A 14,598-nucleotide genomic window follows, 5' to 3' on the forward strand; every position below is an offset into this window, starting at 1 on the left:
ATAGACTCAGGTCCAGTCAATCACTTCCTGGTTCAGAGGCAGCGTTGGAGAGTGTACGCCGAGTGTCTCCATCACCCAGCAAAGCCAGAGGTAGTTTGTCTGCACGAGCCCATGGGAACTGCAGAAGCATCAAACACACTATGAGGATCGCGCACCCATCCACGTCGAGCCTCGGAGGCCACTGATGCATCGCTGGAGCCAGATGGAGATGAGATCATGTTATTAATGAAGCCAGGTAGAGGTAAAATTTACATTTTATACTGTGCGTGTTAACCTTTTTACACTCTGTGTGAGGTAAAATACCGGGTGATGCAGGTATCTGGTAGAATGCCTAATCTTTCCAGGATTGTGGAATCCTGGTTTCTGCTCTTTTCCTGGCCGCTGATTGGTGTCCAGGGCAATACAGTCTATTATTATTATTTATTGTATTCATAAAGCGCCAACATATTACGCAGCGCTGGACAATAAATAGGGATACATACATTGCAACAAGGGGTGACAGACAGAGAGGTAGCAAACGGTTACACAACATAGCACAAGGTTATACAATCAGGGTATAAAATGCGATTTACAGAGACCCAGCAAAACAAGTACGAGTTAGTCCATGAGAAGGGTGTAAATGCTGGGGTAGTAAAATTAAGAAGGACACACTAAGGGAGGGGGGAGGCCCTGCCAAGGCTTACAATCTAAAGGGTGGGGGGACACATAAGGTAGGACTGTGGAAAGGGTGTTAGAGTGTGGTAGATGTGGGATAGGCTATTTTAAAGAAATGTGTTTTGAGGGCTTGCTTGAAGGTGTTGAAGGAAGGAGCGAGTTTGAGGGGGAGTGGAAGGGAGTTCCATAGGGTGGGGGCAGCTCTTGAGAAGTCTTGTAAGCGTGCATGGGAATGAGAAATGCGTTGGGAGGTCAGGCACAGATCATTGGAGGACTGGAGGGGACGGGCAGGTATATATCTGTTGATAAGCTAAGAAATGTAGGTTGGGCAGGTCTTGTGCACAGATTTGTAGGTAAGGCACAAAACCTTAAAACTGATCCTGAAGCTGATAGGGAGCCAGTGTAGGGCTTCGCAGAGGGGAGAAGTGGAAGCATAGTGGTGGGAAAGTCTGGTGAGTCTAGCTGCTGCATTCATGACTGATTGAAGGGGTTCAATGTGTTTTAAGGAGAGGCCAGATAGTACGGCATTGCAGTTGTCAAGGCGGGAGATAATCAGGGCATGGATGAGAAGCTTGGTAGTGTCTGGGGTCAGAAAGGGGCAGATTTTGGAGATGTTTCGAAGGTGGAAGTGTTGCAGGTTCTGGTAACATTTTGGATGTGTTGGCTGAAGGAGAGGGCAGAGTCTAGGGTGACGCCCAGGCAGCGGGCCTGGAAGGTAGGGCGGATGGTAGTGCTGTTGATAGTGATGTAAGTATCTGGGAGGGGTGGTGCAGAGCGGGGCGGGAAAATTATGAGTTCAGTTTTATCCAGGTTAAGCTTCAGGAACCTAGCTGACATCCAGGAGGAGATGGTTGATAGGCAGGAGGAGACCTTGTCCATAGTGGAGGGGGAGAGATCAGGGGTGTGGGTGATAGATTTGGGTATTATGAGCATATAGGTGGTATTGGAAGCCCAGGGAGGAGATGACTTTGCCAATAGAGGAGATGTAAATTGAGAACAGTAGGGGGCCCAGAACAGAGCCCTGGGGGACTCCAACCGAGAGGGGTGTGGGAGTTGAGGAGGAACCATTAAAAGAGGTGGTGAAGTGGCGATTAGAGAGGTATGAGGAGATCCAGGCAAGGGTGTAGTCACACATCCCTAAGTACTTCAGGGTCCTGGTGTCACCATTCTCAGATGCCAAAAGATTTCCTTTTATCACTTGCAGACCTCAGGACAAAAACCTCACATAGCATAATACTGTTTCCATTAAAATCACTTTTTAAAAAAAAAATACACTCACATTCTGTTGGAGATTATCACACATAGAGTTTTTTGTACAGGCTCTCCCCCGCCGCCAAGCTGCGCGTGATGAATTCCAGATTCCCACCACCCACTAACGGCTGTCCCTCTCGTGCAACGCCACTCCAGGGATCCACTGTGTGTAGAGAGCCTAGCGTGTCCTCCTCCGCCCAATCGATTTCGTCACTTCCTTGTGACTCATGGGCACGGAGGTTGGACACATCTAGGCTGATCTCTCCCCCTCCACTATGGACAAGGTCTCCTCCTGCCTATCAACTAACTAATTAACTAACTCTATGTGTGATCATCTCCAACAGAATGTGAGTGTATTTTAAAATAAAAGTGATTTTAATGGAAACAGTATTATGCTATGTGAGGTTTTTGTCCTGAGGTCTGCAAATGATAAAAGGAAATATTTTGGCATCTGAAAATGGTGACACCAGGACCCTGAAGTACCTAGGTCTCCTGGACTCGTGCATGGTTGGCCAGTCTAGTAGTGGCCAACACGTCTGGTGAGTCTGTTTTACTTTGGGTGTCTATGGTGGAGGCAGAAGTCTAGAGAACACTGCAGAACCCTGTGATTTGTTTGAAAGTTCTTTCTGAAAAAGATGTGCGCTGGTCTATATATATATTGATATCTGAAAGACTCTAGTTGTAGCGCACTCGCTGGAAAGTTGATTTTAATTGCAAGATTGTTATAGCGCTTTGATAATTTTAGATACAAATCCCTAAGGACTGGAGGGTTTGAAGGAGGAGGGGATGGTCAACTGTATCAAATACAGAGGAAAGGTCAAGCAGTAGCAGGATGGAGTAGTTTCCTTCAGCTTTGGCAAGGGTAAGGTCATTTACTACCTTGACGAGAGCGGTTTCTGTTGAGTGGGCAGGACGGAAACCAGATTGTAGGGGGTCAAGCAGGGAGTTGGTGCTGAGGTAGTGCGTGATGGGTCTGTGGACCAGGAATTCGAGGAGCTTTGAGTCAAAAGGGAGGAGAGATATTGGGCGGTAGTTGGAGGGTAGGGAGGGGTCGAGTGAGGGTTTTTTCAGCAGGGGGAGTCAAGTGGCCTCTTTAAAAGCTGAGGGGAAGGTGCTGGTGGAGAGGGAAAGGTTAAACAAGGAGGTGAGGACCAGGGCCAGGTCAGGGAAGTGGGGGCGGAGGGTGTCAGAGGGGACAGGGTCGAGGGGGGAGGAGGTGGCAGGGGAAGTGGCAAGCAACAGATTCACCTCTTCAATGGTAGCAGGAGTGAAGGAGGTTAGGGAGGGTGGGTGCATTGGAACAGTCTGGATGGAGGAGGTGAGGGTGGGGTGGGGCATGGGAGAGGCCTGGAAGGTTAGGCATGGCAGTGACCTGGGGGGAGTTGCAGGGAAATAAAGAATGTAGGAGGGAGATCTAGCCCACTAAGCACTCCATAATCTGGACTGAATCAAAATTGGTGATATTTAGGCTGATTTGTCCTTTTACTGGAAATAAACAGCAACACAAATCCTTCCAGAAGCCTTATCTGCAGAAAGCCTGTATGTTCTCCCGTGTTGCAAAGTTTTCTTTCCATATTCCAAAGAAATAATAGTAGGTTAACTGGCATTTGAAAAAAATGTAATGGTCCTTGTAAATGCTTTGATAGGTAAATAAGACTATGAGCTGGGCAGCACGGTGGAGTAGTTGTTAGGGCTCTAGCCTTGCAGAACTGCTTCCCCTGTTTGAATCCCAGCCAGGGCACTATTTGCACAATTTGTATGCTCTTCCCGTGTCTGCATGGGTTTCCTCTGGGCACTCTGGTTTCCTCCCACATCACAAAACCATACAGATAAGTTAATTGGCTTCCCTATAAAATTGGCCCTAGACTACCATACATACACTACACAAAACATACATAGACCTATGACTATGGTAGAGATTAGATTGTGAACTCCTGAGGGACAGTTAAATGACAAGACAGTATACCCTGTACATCACTGCCGAAGATGTCAGCACTATATACATTCTAAATAACAATAATAACCTCCTTTAGGAACACATATGAGATATTCTATGCCTTTTACACAATGGGCTTGATTCACTAAGACAAATAGCATGCCGTATCAAAGTTTACACACCTTATCAAAGTGAACACGCCTTATCAGAGTAGCATAGCAAGAGCTATGAACTTATGCCTGCTAATTGGCAATGACGAGAGCTCCACTCATCCTGCCCTGAGCCCCTGCGGGTTCGTATGCTACTCTGATAAGGCATGTTAACTTTGATAAGGCATGCTATTTGTCTTAGTGAATCAAGCCCAATGTGTTGATTCTACAACGTTTCTTGAATGAGCCTGATTCAAGGCAAGTATTTATTGCAAATTCTATTACAGTTTGTAGTTTCTGTTCCTCTGTATGTACTGGGGAACAGACAGAACAAAAGTGTGTTGAATAAGCATAGCGTAGTGTTACCATCTTAATATTGCTTCATAGCAATGACAATGTTAGATCAAATGACAAGCTAAAAAAAAAAAAGGAAATTGTACATCTACCATTTACATAATTTAAGGTATTACGGTAGGAAGGACTATGATCACAGAAAAAATATTCATTTCAACTAGTTTGCACAAGTGCTACAAGACCCCAAAGTAAAAACAATTATTTTACACCTCTGCAATATAACCATAACATAAAGTATTAAGGACTATTACAAAAAAATTATTTAGGCAACTTTTTCACATCTAAAATACACAGACTGATTAAAACAATATTTAAAACTGCAAAAAGGTAGAGAGGATTAAATACCAAACCCTTTCAATGATATATGTATTTTCAATATAAATAATTGGCATAATGCTATTTGTTCATCACATGCAGTTAAACATTAAAATATTTTAAGAAAGCTGCTGAAAACTCACCTGGAGTCTGAAGAACAAAATGCATTGACACGTTAGCTACATGAAATCTAAACAGCAAGTAAAGGCATAACAGAGAATCTAGCAGTAAAAGGAAAGACATTTTCCCCCAGGCAAATAGAAAAGACTGTAAAAAATGTGTAAGGTGATATATAAAATCATCCCCTTTGCAAAATATTTGAAGTGGGTGTTAACATTCTGTGCTGCATATGTACGTAAAAACTATAAACCTTCATTTTATGTTGCTGCATGCTTAAAATTAAACTGGTCATTGCTGTTAGTTATTCAAATATTCAGTTATTCCAGTCATGCCTGATTTTGTGTTAAGGTTCATACACACCTACCAACTATCTGTCCAACTATCTACCAAACTTGTCTGTTAAGGGGCCCATACACCTAAAATGATTTTCCCGCCGATATACTGCCGATTTGATCACAGTGATCGAATCAGCTGTGAAATCGCCGCGCACGCCGCTGACAGAACGATCGATTTCGGACGGAATTCCCTGACGGAATTCCCTTCGATTCCCCTCAATCCGTTCGTGCGGAAGATTTTTCTCGATTGCCAGCAGGTCGGGAGTGCGTCGATAGCGGCGTTTGAATGCCCGATGACCGACGCAATACAGCGGGTATACATTACCTGTTCCGGCCGGCGCGAGTCCCCTGGTTCCCGCTGTCTTCTTTCCGTGCTGGGTTCCGGACCAGCTTCAGCTACACAGAACTTCCTGTGCCGGCAGGAAGTTTAAACAGTAGAGCGCACTCTACTGTTTAAACTTCCCCTGGACAGGAAGTTCAGTAGATGCAGGAACGGTCTGAGCACAGAGCGGAGAAGAAGACAGCGGGGACCAGGGGACTCGCGCTGGCCGGAACAGGTAATGTATGCAGGAGGGGGGGGGGGGGTGGCAGCAGCGGCAGCTTCACAGATTGTGATCGGTTTCAGGCTGAAATTGATTCACAATCTGTATGCAGTAAAGGTGGCCATACGATCCCTCTCTGATCAGATACGATCAGAGAGGGATCTATCTGTTGGTCGAATCTGATGGCAAATCGACCAGTGTATGGCCACCTTAACCACTTCACACCTGAGGGGTTTTACCCCTTGACCACCACAGCAATTTTCACCTTTCAGCTCTCCTTCCATTCATTCGTCTATAACTTTATCATTACTTATCACAATGAAATTAACTATATCTTGTTTTTTTTGCCACCAATAAGGCTTTCTTTAGGTGGGACATTATGCCAATAATTATTTTATTCTAAATGTGTTTTCATGGGAAAATAGGAAAACATGTAGGAAAAAATGTATTATTTTTCAGTTTTTGGCCTTTATAGTTTTTAAATAATGCATGCTACTGTAATTAAAACCCATGAAATGTATTTGCCCATTTGTCCCGGTTATAAAACCTTTTAAATTATGTCCCTATCACAATGTTTGGCACCAATATTTTAATTGGAAATAAAGGTGCATTTTTTCAGTTTTGCGTCCATCCCTAATTACAAGCCCATAGTTTATAAAGTAACAGTGTTATACCCTCTTGACATAAATATTTAAAAAGTTCAGTCCCTAAGGTAACTATTTATGTATTTTTTTTTAATTGTAATTTTTTTTTTACAAAAAAAAATTAATTGGGGAGTGTGGGAGGTAAGGAGTTAATTTTTTGTGTAAAACTCATTTATTTGTATGTGAAAAATGCTTTAGGGTGTAGTTTTACTATTTGGCCACAAGATGGCAACAGTAACTTTTTGTTTAATGCGACCTGCAAGCGCCCTTCCGGACGCTTGCAGGAAGTACTAGGAGGCTGGGGTTTTTTTTTTCACAATGATCGTGCTGCTTATGGGAGAAGATTAGATCAATGGATTTTTCCGTTCATTGATCTTCGGGCGAGCGGCCGGCGGCGTGTTTACGAGCGGGAGTGCGCACTAGAGCGAGCGGGAGCGCGGGCAGCGGCGGGAGCGCAGAAAGTACGCATTTCTCCGTCCCTGGGGGTGAAAGGATGGAAAAAGGGACGGAGAAATGCGTACGCGTGGGGGTAAAGTGGTTAAAGCCCCATACAACTTTTGTTGTGAAACCAGTTGAAGCAACTTATAAAAGTATTTTGCAATTGTTAAAACAGCTGATAAGACTGATCAGAAGTCAATCCAACAGTTGGATTGACTTCTTATCAGTCTTATCAGCTTTTTGAACAATAGCAAGGCACTTTTTTTTTTAGTTATTTCAACTTGTTTCACAATAAAAGCTGTTTGACAATTGTGCTGCATAAAAGACTGCTGTTGAGCATGTGAATGGAGCTTAATAACAGACACGTTTGGCAGATAGTTGGACAGATAGTTGGTAGGTGTGTTTACTCTGCTCCTGTTTTCTAATCACCATTATGTAGACTACATCAACTGCTTTTTTGAAAGTGAAAGAGCACCACAAGGAGAAGTAAGCCATTTATCATATCAGATAAGAAAAAAAAACTTCTAACCTGTTAATTAGCCACACTCAGGGGACCAAATGTAGTTTGGCAAATTAAAGAACCTAGCAGCTGATCAGTTTAATTAACAACTGTGTAATCAAGGCGTTATGCACTACACCTATACACAGGGGCGCCTCTAGCCATTTTGTCACTCCAGGAGAGAGAACCTGTGGTGCCCCCCCCCCCCCCCACCTGATAAAACTCAGATAATGTGGCACCCATAAGTCAATAGCAGATAACATGTCCCCCGCAGATCATACGCAGATAACAAGTCCCTCACAGGTAAAACACAGATATCATATCCCCCGCACATCAAACGCAGTTACCATGTCCCCCGCACATCAAACGCAGACACCATGTCCCCCGCACATCAAACACAGATACCATGTCCCCCGCAGGTCATACGCAGACACCATGTCCCCCGCAGGTCAAACGCAGATACCATGTCAACCGCAGGTCATACGCAGACACCATGTCCCCCGCAGGTCAAACGCAGATACCATGTCAACCGCAGGTCATATGCAGATACCATGTCCCCTGCACATCAAACGCAGACACCATGTCCCCCGCACATCAAACGCAGACACCATGTCCCCCGCACATCAAACGCAGACACCATGTCCCCCGCACATCAAACGCAGACACCATGTCCCCCGCACATCAAACGCAGACATCATGTCCCCCGCACATCAAATGCAGACACCATGTCCCCCGCACATCAAACGCAGATACCATGTCCCCCGCAGGTCATACGCAGATACCATGTCCCCCGCAGGTCATACGCAGATACCATGTCCCCCGCAGGTCATACGCAGATACCATGTCCCCCGCAGGTCATACACAGATAACATGTCCCCCGCAGGTCATACGCAGATACCATGTCCCCCGCACATCAAACGCATATACCATGTCCCCCGCACATCAATGTTTAACAATTAATTGAGATGAAACTTGCTTTAATTTATTGATCCATGTGAAGTCTGTACCAGGGAGGGCAGGGGAACACAGAGGAGGGAAGGGGAACACACAGGAGTACAGAGGAACACAGAGGAGGGCAGGGGAACACACAGGCAGTAGGGAGACAAAGAGACAGGGGAACACACAGGAGTACAAGGGAACACATAGGAGGGCAGGCGAACACACAGGAGGGCAGGCGAACACACAGAAGGCAGGGAGATGGGGAACACACAGGAGGGCAGTGAGAAAAGAGACAGGAGGGCAGGAGAACACACAGGAGGGCAGGGGAACACAGGAGGCAGGGAGACAAGAGGGCAGGGGAATGCACAGGTGGCCAGGGGAATGCACAGGTGGCCAGGGGACCACAGATGGGCAGGGGAACACAGGAGACATGCAGACAAGAGACAGGAGGGCAGGGGAACGCACAGGAGGCCAGGGGACCACAGATGGGCAGGGGAACACAGGAGACAAGCAGCCCAGAGACAGGAGGGCAGGGGAACGCACAGGTGGCCAGGGGAATGCACAAGAGGGCAGTGGAACGCGCAGGTGGGCAGAGGAATGCACAGGAGGCCAGAGGAACACAGGAGGAAAAAAGAGAAGAGACAGGAGGGCAAGGGAACACATAGGAGGTCAGGGGAACGCACAGGTGACCAGGGGAACGCACAAGAGGGCAGTGGAAAGCGCAGGTGGGCAGAGGAACGCACAGGAGGCCAGGGGAACACAGATGGGCAGGGGAACACAGGAGACAAGCAGACAAGAGACAGGAGGGCAGGGGAACGCACAGGTGGCCAGGGGAACGCACAGGTGGCCAGGGAAACGCACAGGTGGCCAGGGGAACGCACAGGAGGCCAGGGGAATGCACAGGAGGCCAAGGGAACACAGATGGGCAGGGGAACACAGGAGGAAAGAAGACAAGAGACAGGAGGTCAGGGGAACGCACAGGTGACCAGGGGAACGGGCAGGTGGGCAGAGGAATGCACAGGAGGGCAGGGGAACACACAGGTGGCCAGGGAAACACACAAGAGGGCAGGGGAACACACAAGAGGGCAGGGGAACACACAGGACAGAGCAGCACTAACCCTCCAAAATCATTGTTGTTGCAAGCAGCTGCAGCATCCCATCTTCCTTTCTGCTGGGGCTCCAGTGAACTGCACCATAGAAGGCAGACCATGCCAGGCAGTCGTCTCCAGAGCCCCAGTTCCTTCCTGGCCTTCTTCCTGCTTCCTCTCTAGGCTCTTCACAAAAGGGGCGGAGCTACATGGAGATAAGCCAGCCAGAGTCCTGCAGCACAGGCAGTGATGATGATACAGGCATCATGAGACGGGGCTGCTGCGTGTATGTGCACAGGACAGGGGGCTCAGCAGGAGGGCACAGTTATGTCACACCGGCAATTAGAATCCGGCGGCGACGAGTCACGCTTGCGGGGGCGGAGCTAGAGGTGGCACCACGCACGAGGTAAACAGAGTACCCGTGCGGCTGCTGCTATAGAGACGAGGCTAGCCGGGCTACTAGAGGAGGAGGGAAGGGTGGGACTGGGAGGTGGCTTGCATGCTAGCGTCATGCCTATTGGCTGGGGGCATGCATAGAGGCGGCAGCAGCGGCGGAGCACGTGGTTCAACATGTAAACAAACCACGGAGGGCTCCAAGTTGTCACAGACGGTGACTGTAATAGCGGCGAATTCCCCCCCGCGGCGGCGGTTCCCCTCCTCTTGCCGCTCCAAGCCCTTGCCTATATTGCCTGCAGCTAGGAGCGCCCCTGCCTATACACCACATGCACTATGCACTAAAATAGAGCCAGTACATTGGAGCAGCCCCTTCTTAATAATGATCTAATACAATACACTTAGAAGGTAGCGCCTACACAACAGTCACCAAGAGGTCTTATTATCCGGTGAGTGTCGGCTCACGGGGTGGTAGTGAAGGTAGTAGGAGATGTTGAAGAATGAATATCGTTTATATTTAAGATTTTAGTGGAACCTCACTCTCAACCAGTGTTATAGACTTTATGTGAACATTGTGACTATATTTAACCTCTTGGTGACTGCTGTGTAGGCGCTACCTTCTAAGTGGATTGTAACCAACAACTGTATTTATTATTCAGTGTTTTACCAGCAGCAACCTCCACCTTTCAGATGAAGCAAATGTTTGCTCATTACTAATGCCATACATCATTTTACTGTTACAAGCATGGGCGTCCGCACATTGGGCAAAATGGGGGGGGCGTGCAAACCCCCCCCCCCCCTGTCGGCTATCCCCGTTGCCTGAGTCCCAGCAGCCAGTGCTGGGCTGGCTGCTGGAACATGGTGAGAGGGGGTCCCTGACACTCACAACATATAGAACTAAACTGGGGGCTCCTGTTACTACCTAAACTAGGAGGCACCTGTCACTACCTAAACTGGGGGCACCTTTCACTATGTAAACTGGGTGGCTCCTGACACTACCTAAACTAGGGGGCACCTGTCACAGATTATCAATTGGATTCAAGTCAGGACTCTGGCTGGGCCACTCCAAAACATTAACAATTGTTTTCTAACCATTTCTTCACCACTTTTGCTGTGTGTTTTGGGTCATTGGCATGCTGAAATGTCCACTGGTGCCCAAGGCCAAGTTTCTCTGCAGACTGCTTGATGTTCTCATTGAAAATCCTCATGTATTGCTCTTTATTCATGGTGCCATTTACTGTGATTGGGTTCCCTGGTCCATTAGCTGAAAACACCCCCAAAGCATTAGGTTCTCACCACCATGTTTGACAGTGGTGATTGTGTTCTTTGGGTTGAAGGCTTCTCCGTTGTTATGCCAAATGAAGGAAACATCATTGAAACCAAATAATTCAATTTTTTTGACCATAACACAGAAAACCATAAGTCTTCTTTGTCCAGATGAGCATTTGCAAAGGCCAAGCGAGCGGTTGTGTGCCTTATCTGGAGAAGTGGGGTCCTCCTTGGTCTGCATCCGTGGCATTCAGCATTGTGCAGTGTCCGTTGGATTGTCTGCCTTGAGACATTGCCACCAGCAGAGCCCAGATTCACCATGATGGCCTTGGTGGTGATAGTTCGATTATTTTTACCTCTCTCACCATGCTCCTGGCCAGCACAGGTGTCACTTTTGGCTTCCATCACATCCACTGAGATTTTCCACAGTACAGAACATCTTGTATTTTTTAATAATACTTTGCACTGTAGCCACTGGTACTTGAAAACATTTCCTAACTTGTGAGCAGCCACAATGCGTTGCCGCAGGTCCTCACTGAGCTCCTTTGTCTTAGCCATGACTGTCCACAAATCAACTGCAGAGAGCTGCTGTTTTTCATCTGTTGAGTTGATTAAAACAGCTGTTCCCAATTAATCAGGGTAATTAGAATGCTTTAGAACAGCTTGGACTATTTGGAATGGTATAGAATTTTGGATTTTCCCACATACTGTGACAGTTTGTGAAGGGTATGAATCATTTTGGACTGGAAACTTTTTGTCCGAATGTAAATAAAAGCTGAGAAATATTTTTTACCACAACAATGCTTCTTGTACATTTTTTATTATCTTTTGGGAGACACCTATTTAATTTCCCGTCAAAAAATGTCTTGCTGGTTGAATAAAAGTAACTTTTAGTCAAATTTTTCCCAGGGTATGAATAATTATGGGCAGCACTGTCTCTGCTGTAGTTTTACACTATTCATAGCTAACATGGTACAATGCTGCCATCTATTGTGTCTATTTGATGCTGCAGCCATCTATACCCAACAGAGGAACTCTTGAATTAGGCCCTTTTCAAACTGTGAAGGATTTCCATGCAGTGCACAAGCACATAGGATAGAAACGCTTTCAGATGAACTACATATTTTTGACAAAAAGTTAAGTCTAAGTGCATCTGTGTACATTGATGAATGTGTAATTGAGCCTGGGATGAGACTGCATGACTGCAATTCCTGAGCGACATTACCCACTGTTCCTTGTCATGCTTTCCTTTATCCTCCTCCGAGAAAGATGGGACACAGGAGGAGGCATGGCTGCGAACATGTGAGCCTGCAACACTCTGCACAGTCTGGGGTACACATTTTACATGGGAAAAGACTGGCTGGAGGTCTGTTGGGTCCATTGGTTGTTGGGAAACCGAGTACCACTACCAACATGCACCCAATCGAGCTATTTTGAGCAAGATCTTTCCAGCATAACGGATCAATTGTTTCTATAGATTTTGTCCAGAAATCAATCAAAATTATGATTGCGACATTTATAATTGAATCTTCTGGATATCAGTGCAGCAGATCGAGTTAGATATGGGCACCTAAAGAATGATAATTTGTTGTAGAAAAATAATTGATTTGAATGGTAGATAAAGAACCTCAGTCATCTCCAAAACAGGCCTGGAAGTGGTGCAGGAAATTTTAACAACCACATGTTAAATTGGACTATACATAGACCTCGATATTAATTGCAGTTATAGCACTGCCCACTGGACAATTGGGGCAGGGGGTGGCAGATATAACGGGAAACCCAGAAGGACCGCACTGCTGACACAGAAACATATAATAGCGATATTGAAGTTTGCTAAGACTTACCCGTGGAAGTCAATATCATTGTGGGAGAATGTCCTCTGCACGGATGAGACCAGGGCCGTTTCTAGGTTCATCAGCAAAATTGCCCCCACCCCCCTGCTTTTCTATTTTCAGTTCAGATTTGCAATACAAATCAAGCCAACGTCTAGCACAACTTAAGCTTCTCGTTTATATCAAACAAATTTACCTCTTGTTCCCTTTTCATCAAGCTACATACTCACCACAATAACCCAGGAAGATGGATCCAGTGACGTCCCCCAGTGGCGAGAGCTCCCTGATCCATCTTCCTGCTGGCGACGTCACACAACAGGCATGAATGGGAAGTCAAGAGATTGTGGTACTTTGCGCAGAGCAATTGGGGATCTTAAAGGGAACCTGAAGTGAGTAAAATTATTTAGAATAAACATATAACGTAGCTGCAAATGAATATTACATACTTACCTCGCCATCAGTTCCTCTCAGAAGCTCACCATTTTCTTCTTACAGTGATCCCTTCCAGTTCTGACAAGATTTTGACAGAACTGAAATATACCAGTTGCTGTCAGTTATATATCAGCAGCTGTCAGTTACAACTGAATGTGCAAGGTAATGTCCATGTTTCCCTATGGCTCAAGTGAGTGATAATACAGTTCAACAGTGTGCTGACCAGGAAGCTGTTATGGGGTAATGGCCATTTTTAAAATGGTGGACGGAGAATTCCATTGATCACAGCGGACAAATGGGACGCAGGAGAGGAGAAAGAGATTGAGCAGTAGACTATACAGGAGGTAAGTATGCCCTGTGTATGGTTATTTTGACTTTTTATTTTCAGTTCAGGTTCTCTTTAAGGATCCGATTTGCTGTTACGGTCGTTATTGTCATGCGATGCTGATGACATTCGTGTGATCACACGTCTCTATCCACTTCATGAGATTGTGGAAACAATCGCTCGTTGCTCAAAAAAATCTGTAGTGGGTATGGACCTTTACTTTCACCTGTTCTGGGCTCTGCACCTCTGCACCTCTGATTAGCCTGTTTGTTCATTTCTTCCCATTTACCAAAGTAGGAAAAGTAAGCACAGAGAGAGGTGATCAGAACCTCCCAGCAAGGGGTTAACCACACAAATCAATCTGATACCCTACTGTGATCTCATTCTCCCCCTGACATTCCTGCAGCCTGTATTTATAAAGTATTCAGCTTCAACCTTCCATTTGTTCTTTTGGGCCTCAGCAGAGCTCAACAAATCTCTTAACGTCTGTCTTCAAGGGACAAATGAACTATCAGTACTTTACATTAGGAAGCCTGTGAGCATCTTTAAGGAACTTTACAACCCAGCAATCCTAATTCTGACCAAACAAGCCATTCGAGGGGGGGGGGCACTTCTAATCTCCCTCGCTTACCTCGGCACCCACCTCTTGTGCTTCCCCCATAAGGCAGAGTTGCGTGCACAGTGGAAGAGTAATTACACATTCATCTTCCCAGGCTCCGGGCTTCAGCAGTTACTAGATATCCACAATGCAGAGGAGACAGAGTGGACATGGAGGGGGGAGCACAGTGGCAAGAGGGGTGTGCCAAGGTGAGGGAGGTTAGAAGTCGGCTCACCTTCTTGTGCCCCCCCCCAGCTTCTGCAACACTTTTGCTTAGCCATTCCTCTGCATCTCCCTGCTCTTCCCTCCAGCACCCTGCCCCAAGCAGTAACCCGTCTGGCCCGCCCCTAGAAACGGGCCTATATGAGAAAAAAATACAACTTTTCAGTAACACACTTCATGTGACTGTTTACAGAAAATGAAAAGAAGCCATCAAAGTAAATAAAAAGGTCCCTACTGTCAAACATGGAGGAGGTTCACAAATG

General features: G+C 46.3%; 1 protein-coding gene across 1 annotated transcript in view; it reads right to left on the reverse strand.

Moving 5' to 3' along the window:
* The window catches only part of LAMB4 (laminin subunit beta 4), a 198,192-nt gene extending 186,708 nt beyond the window's left edge, over positions 1-11,484 (reverse strand). Inside the window, exons 1-2 of the mRNA XM_068273631.1 lie at positions 11,292-11,484; positions 10,750-10,921 (exon numbers count right to left, since the gene is read on the reverse strand). Coding sequence (XP_068129732.1) covers positions 10,750-10,921; positions 11,292-11,484 — 365 coding nt within the window. The remainder of the gene's footprint in view (positions 1-10,749; positions 10,922-11,291) is intronic.
* Between the last annotated feature and the right edge of the window lie 3,114 nt (positions 11,485-14,598).

The sequence above is a fragment of the Hyperolius riggenbachi genome, chromosome 3 (assembly GCF_040937935.1).
Source record: "Hyperolius riggenbachi isolate aHypRig1 chromosome 3, aHypRig1.pri, whole genome shotgun sequence".
NCBI classification, from domain to species: Eukaryota; Metazoa; Chordata; class Amphibia; order Anura; family Hyperoliidae; genus Hyperolius; species Hyperolius riggenbachi.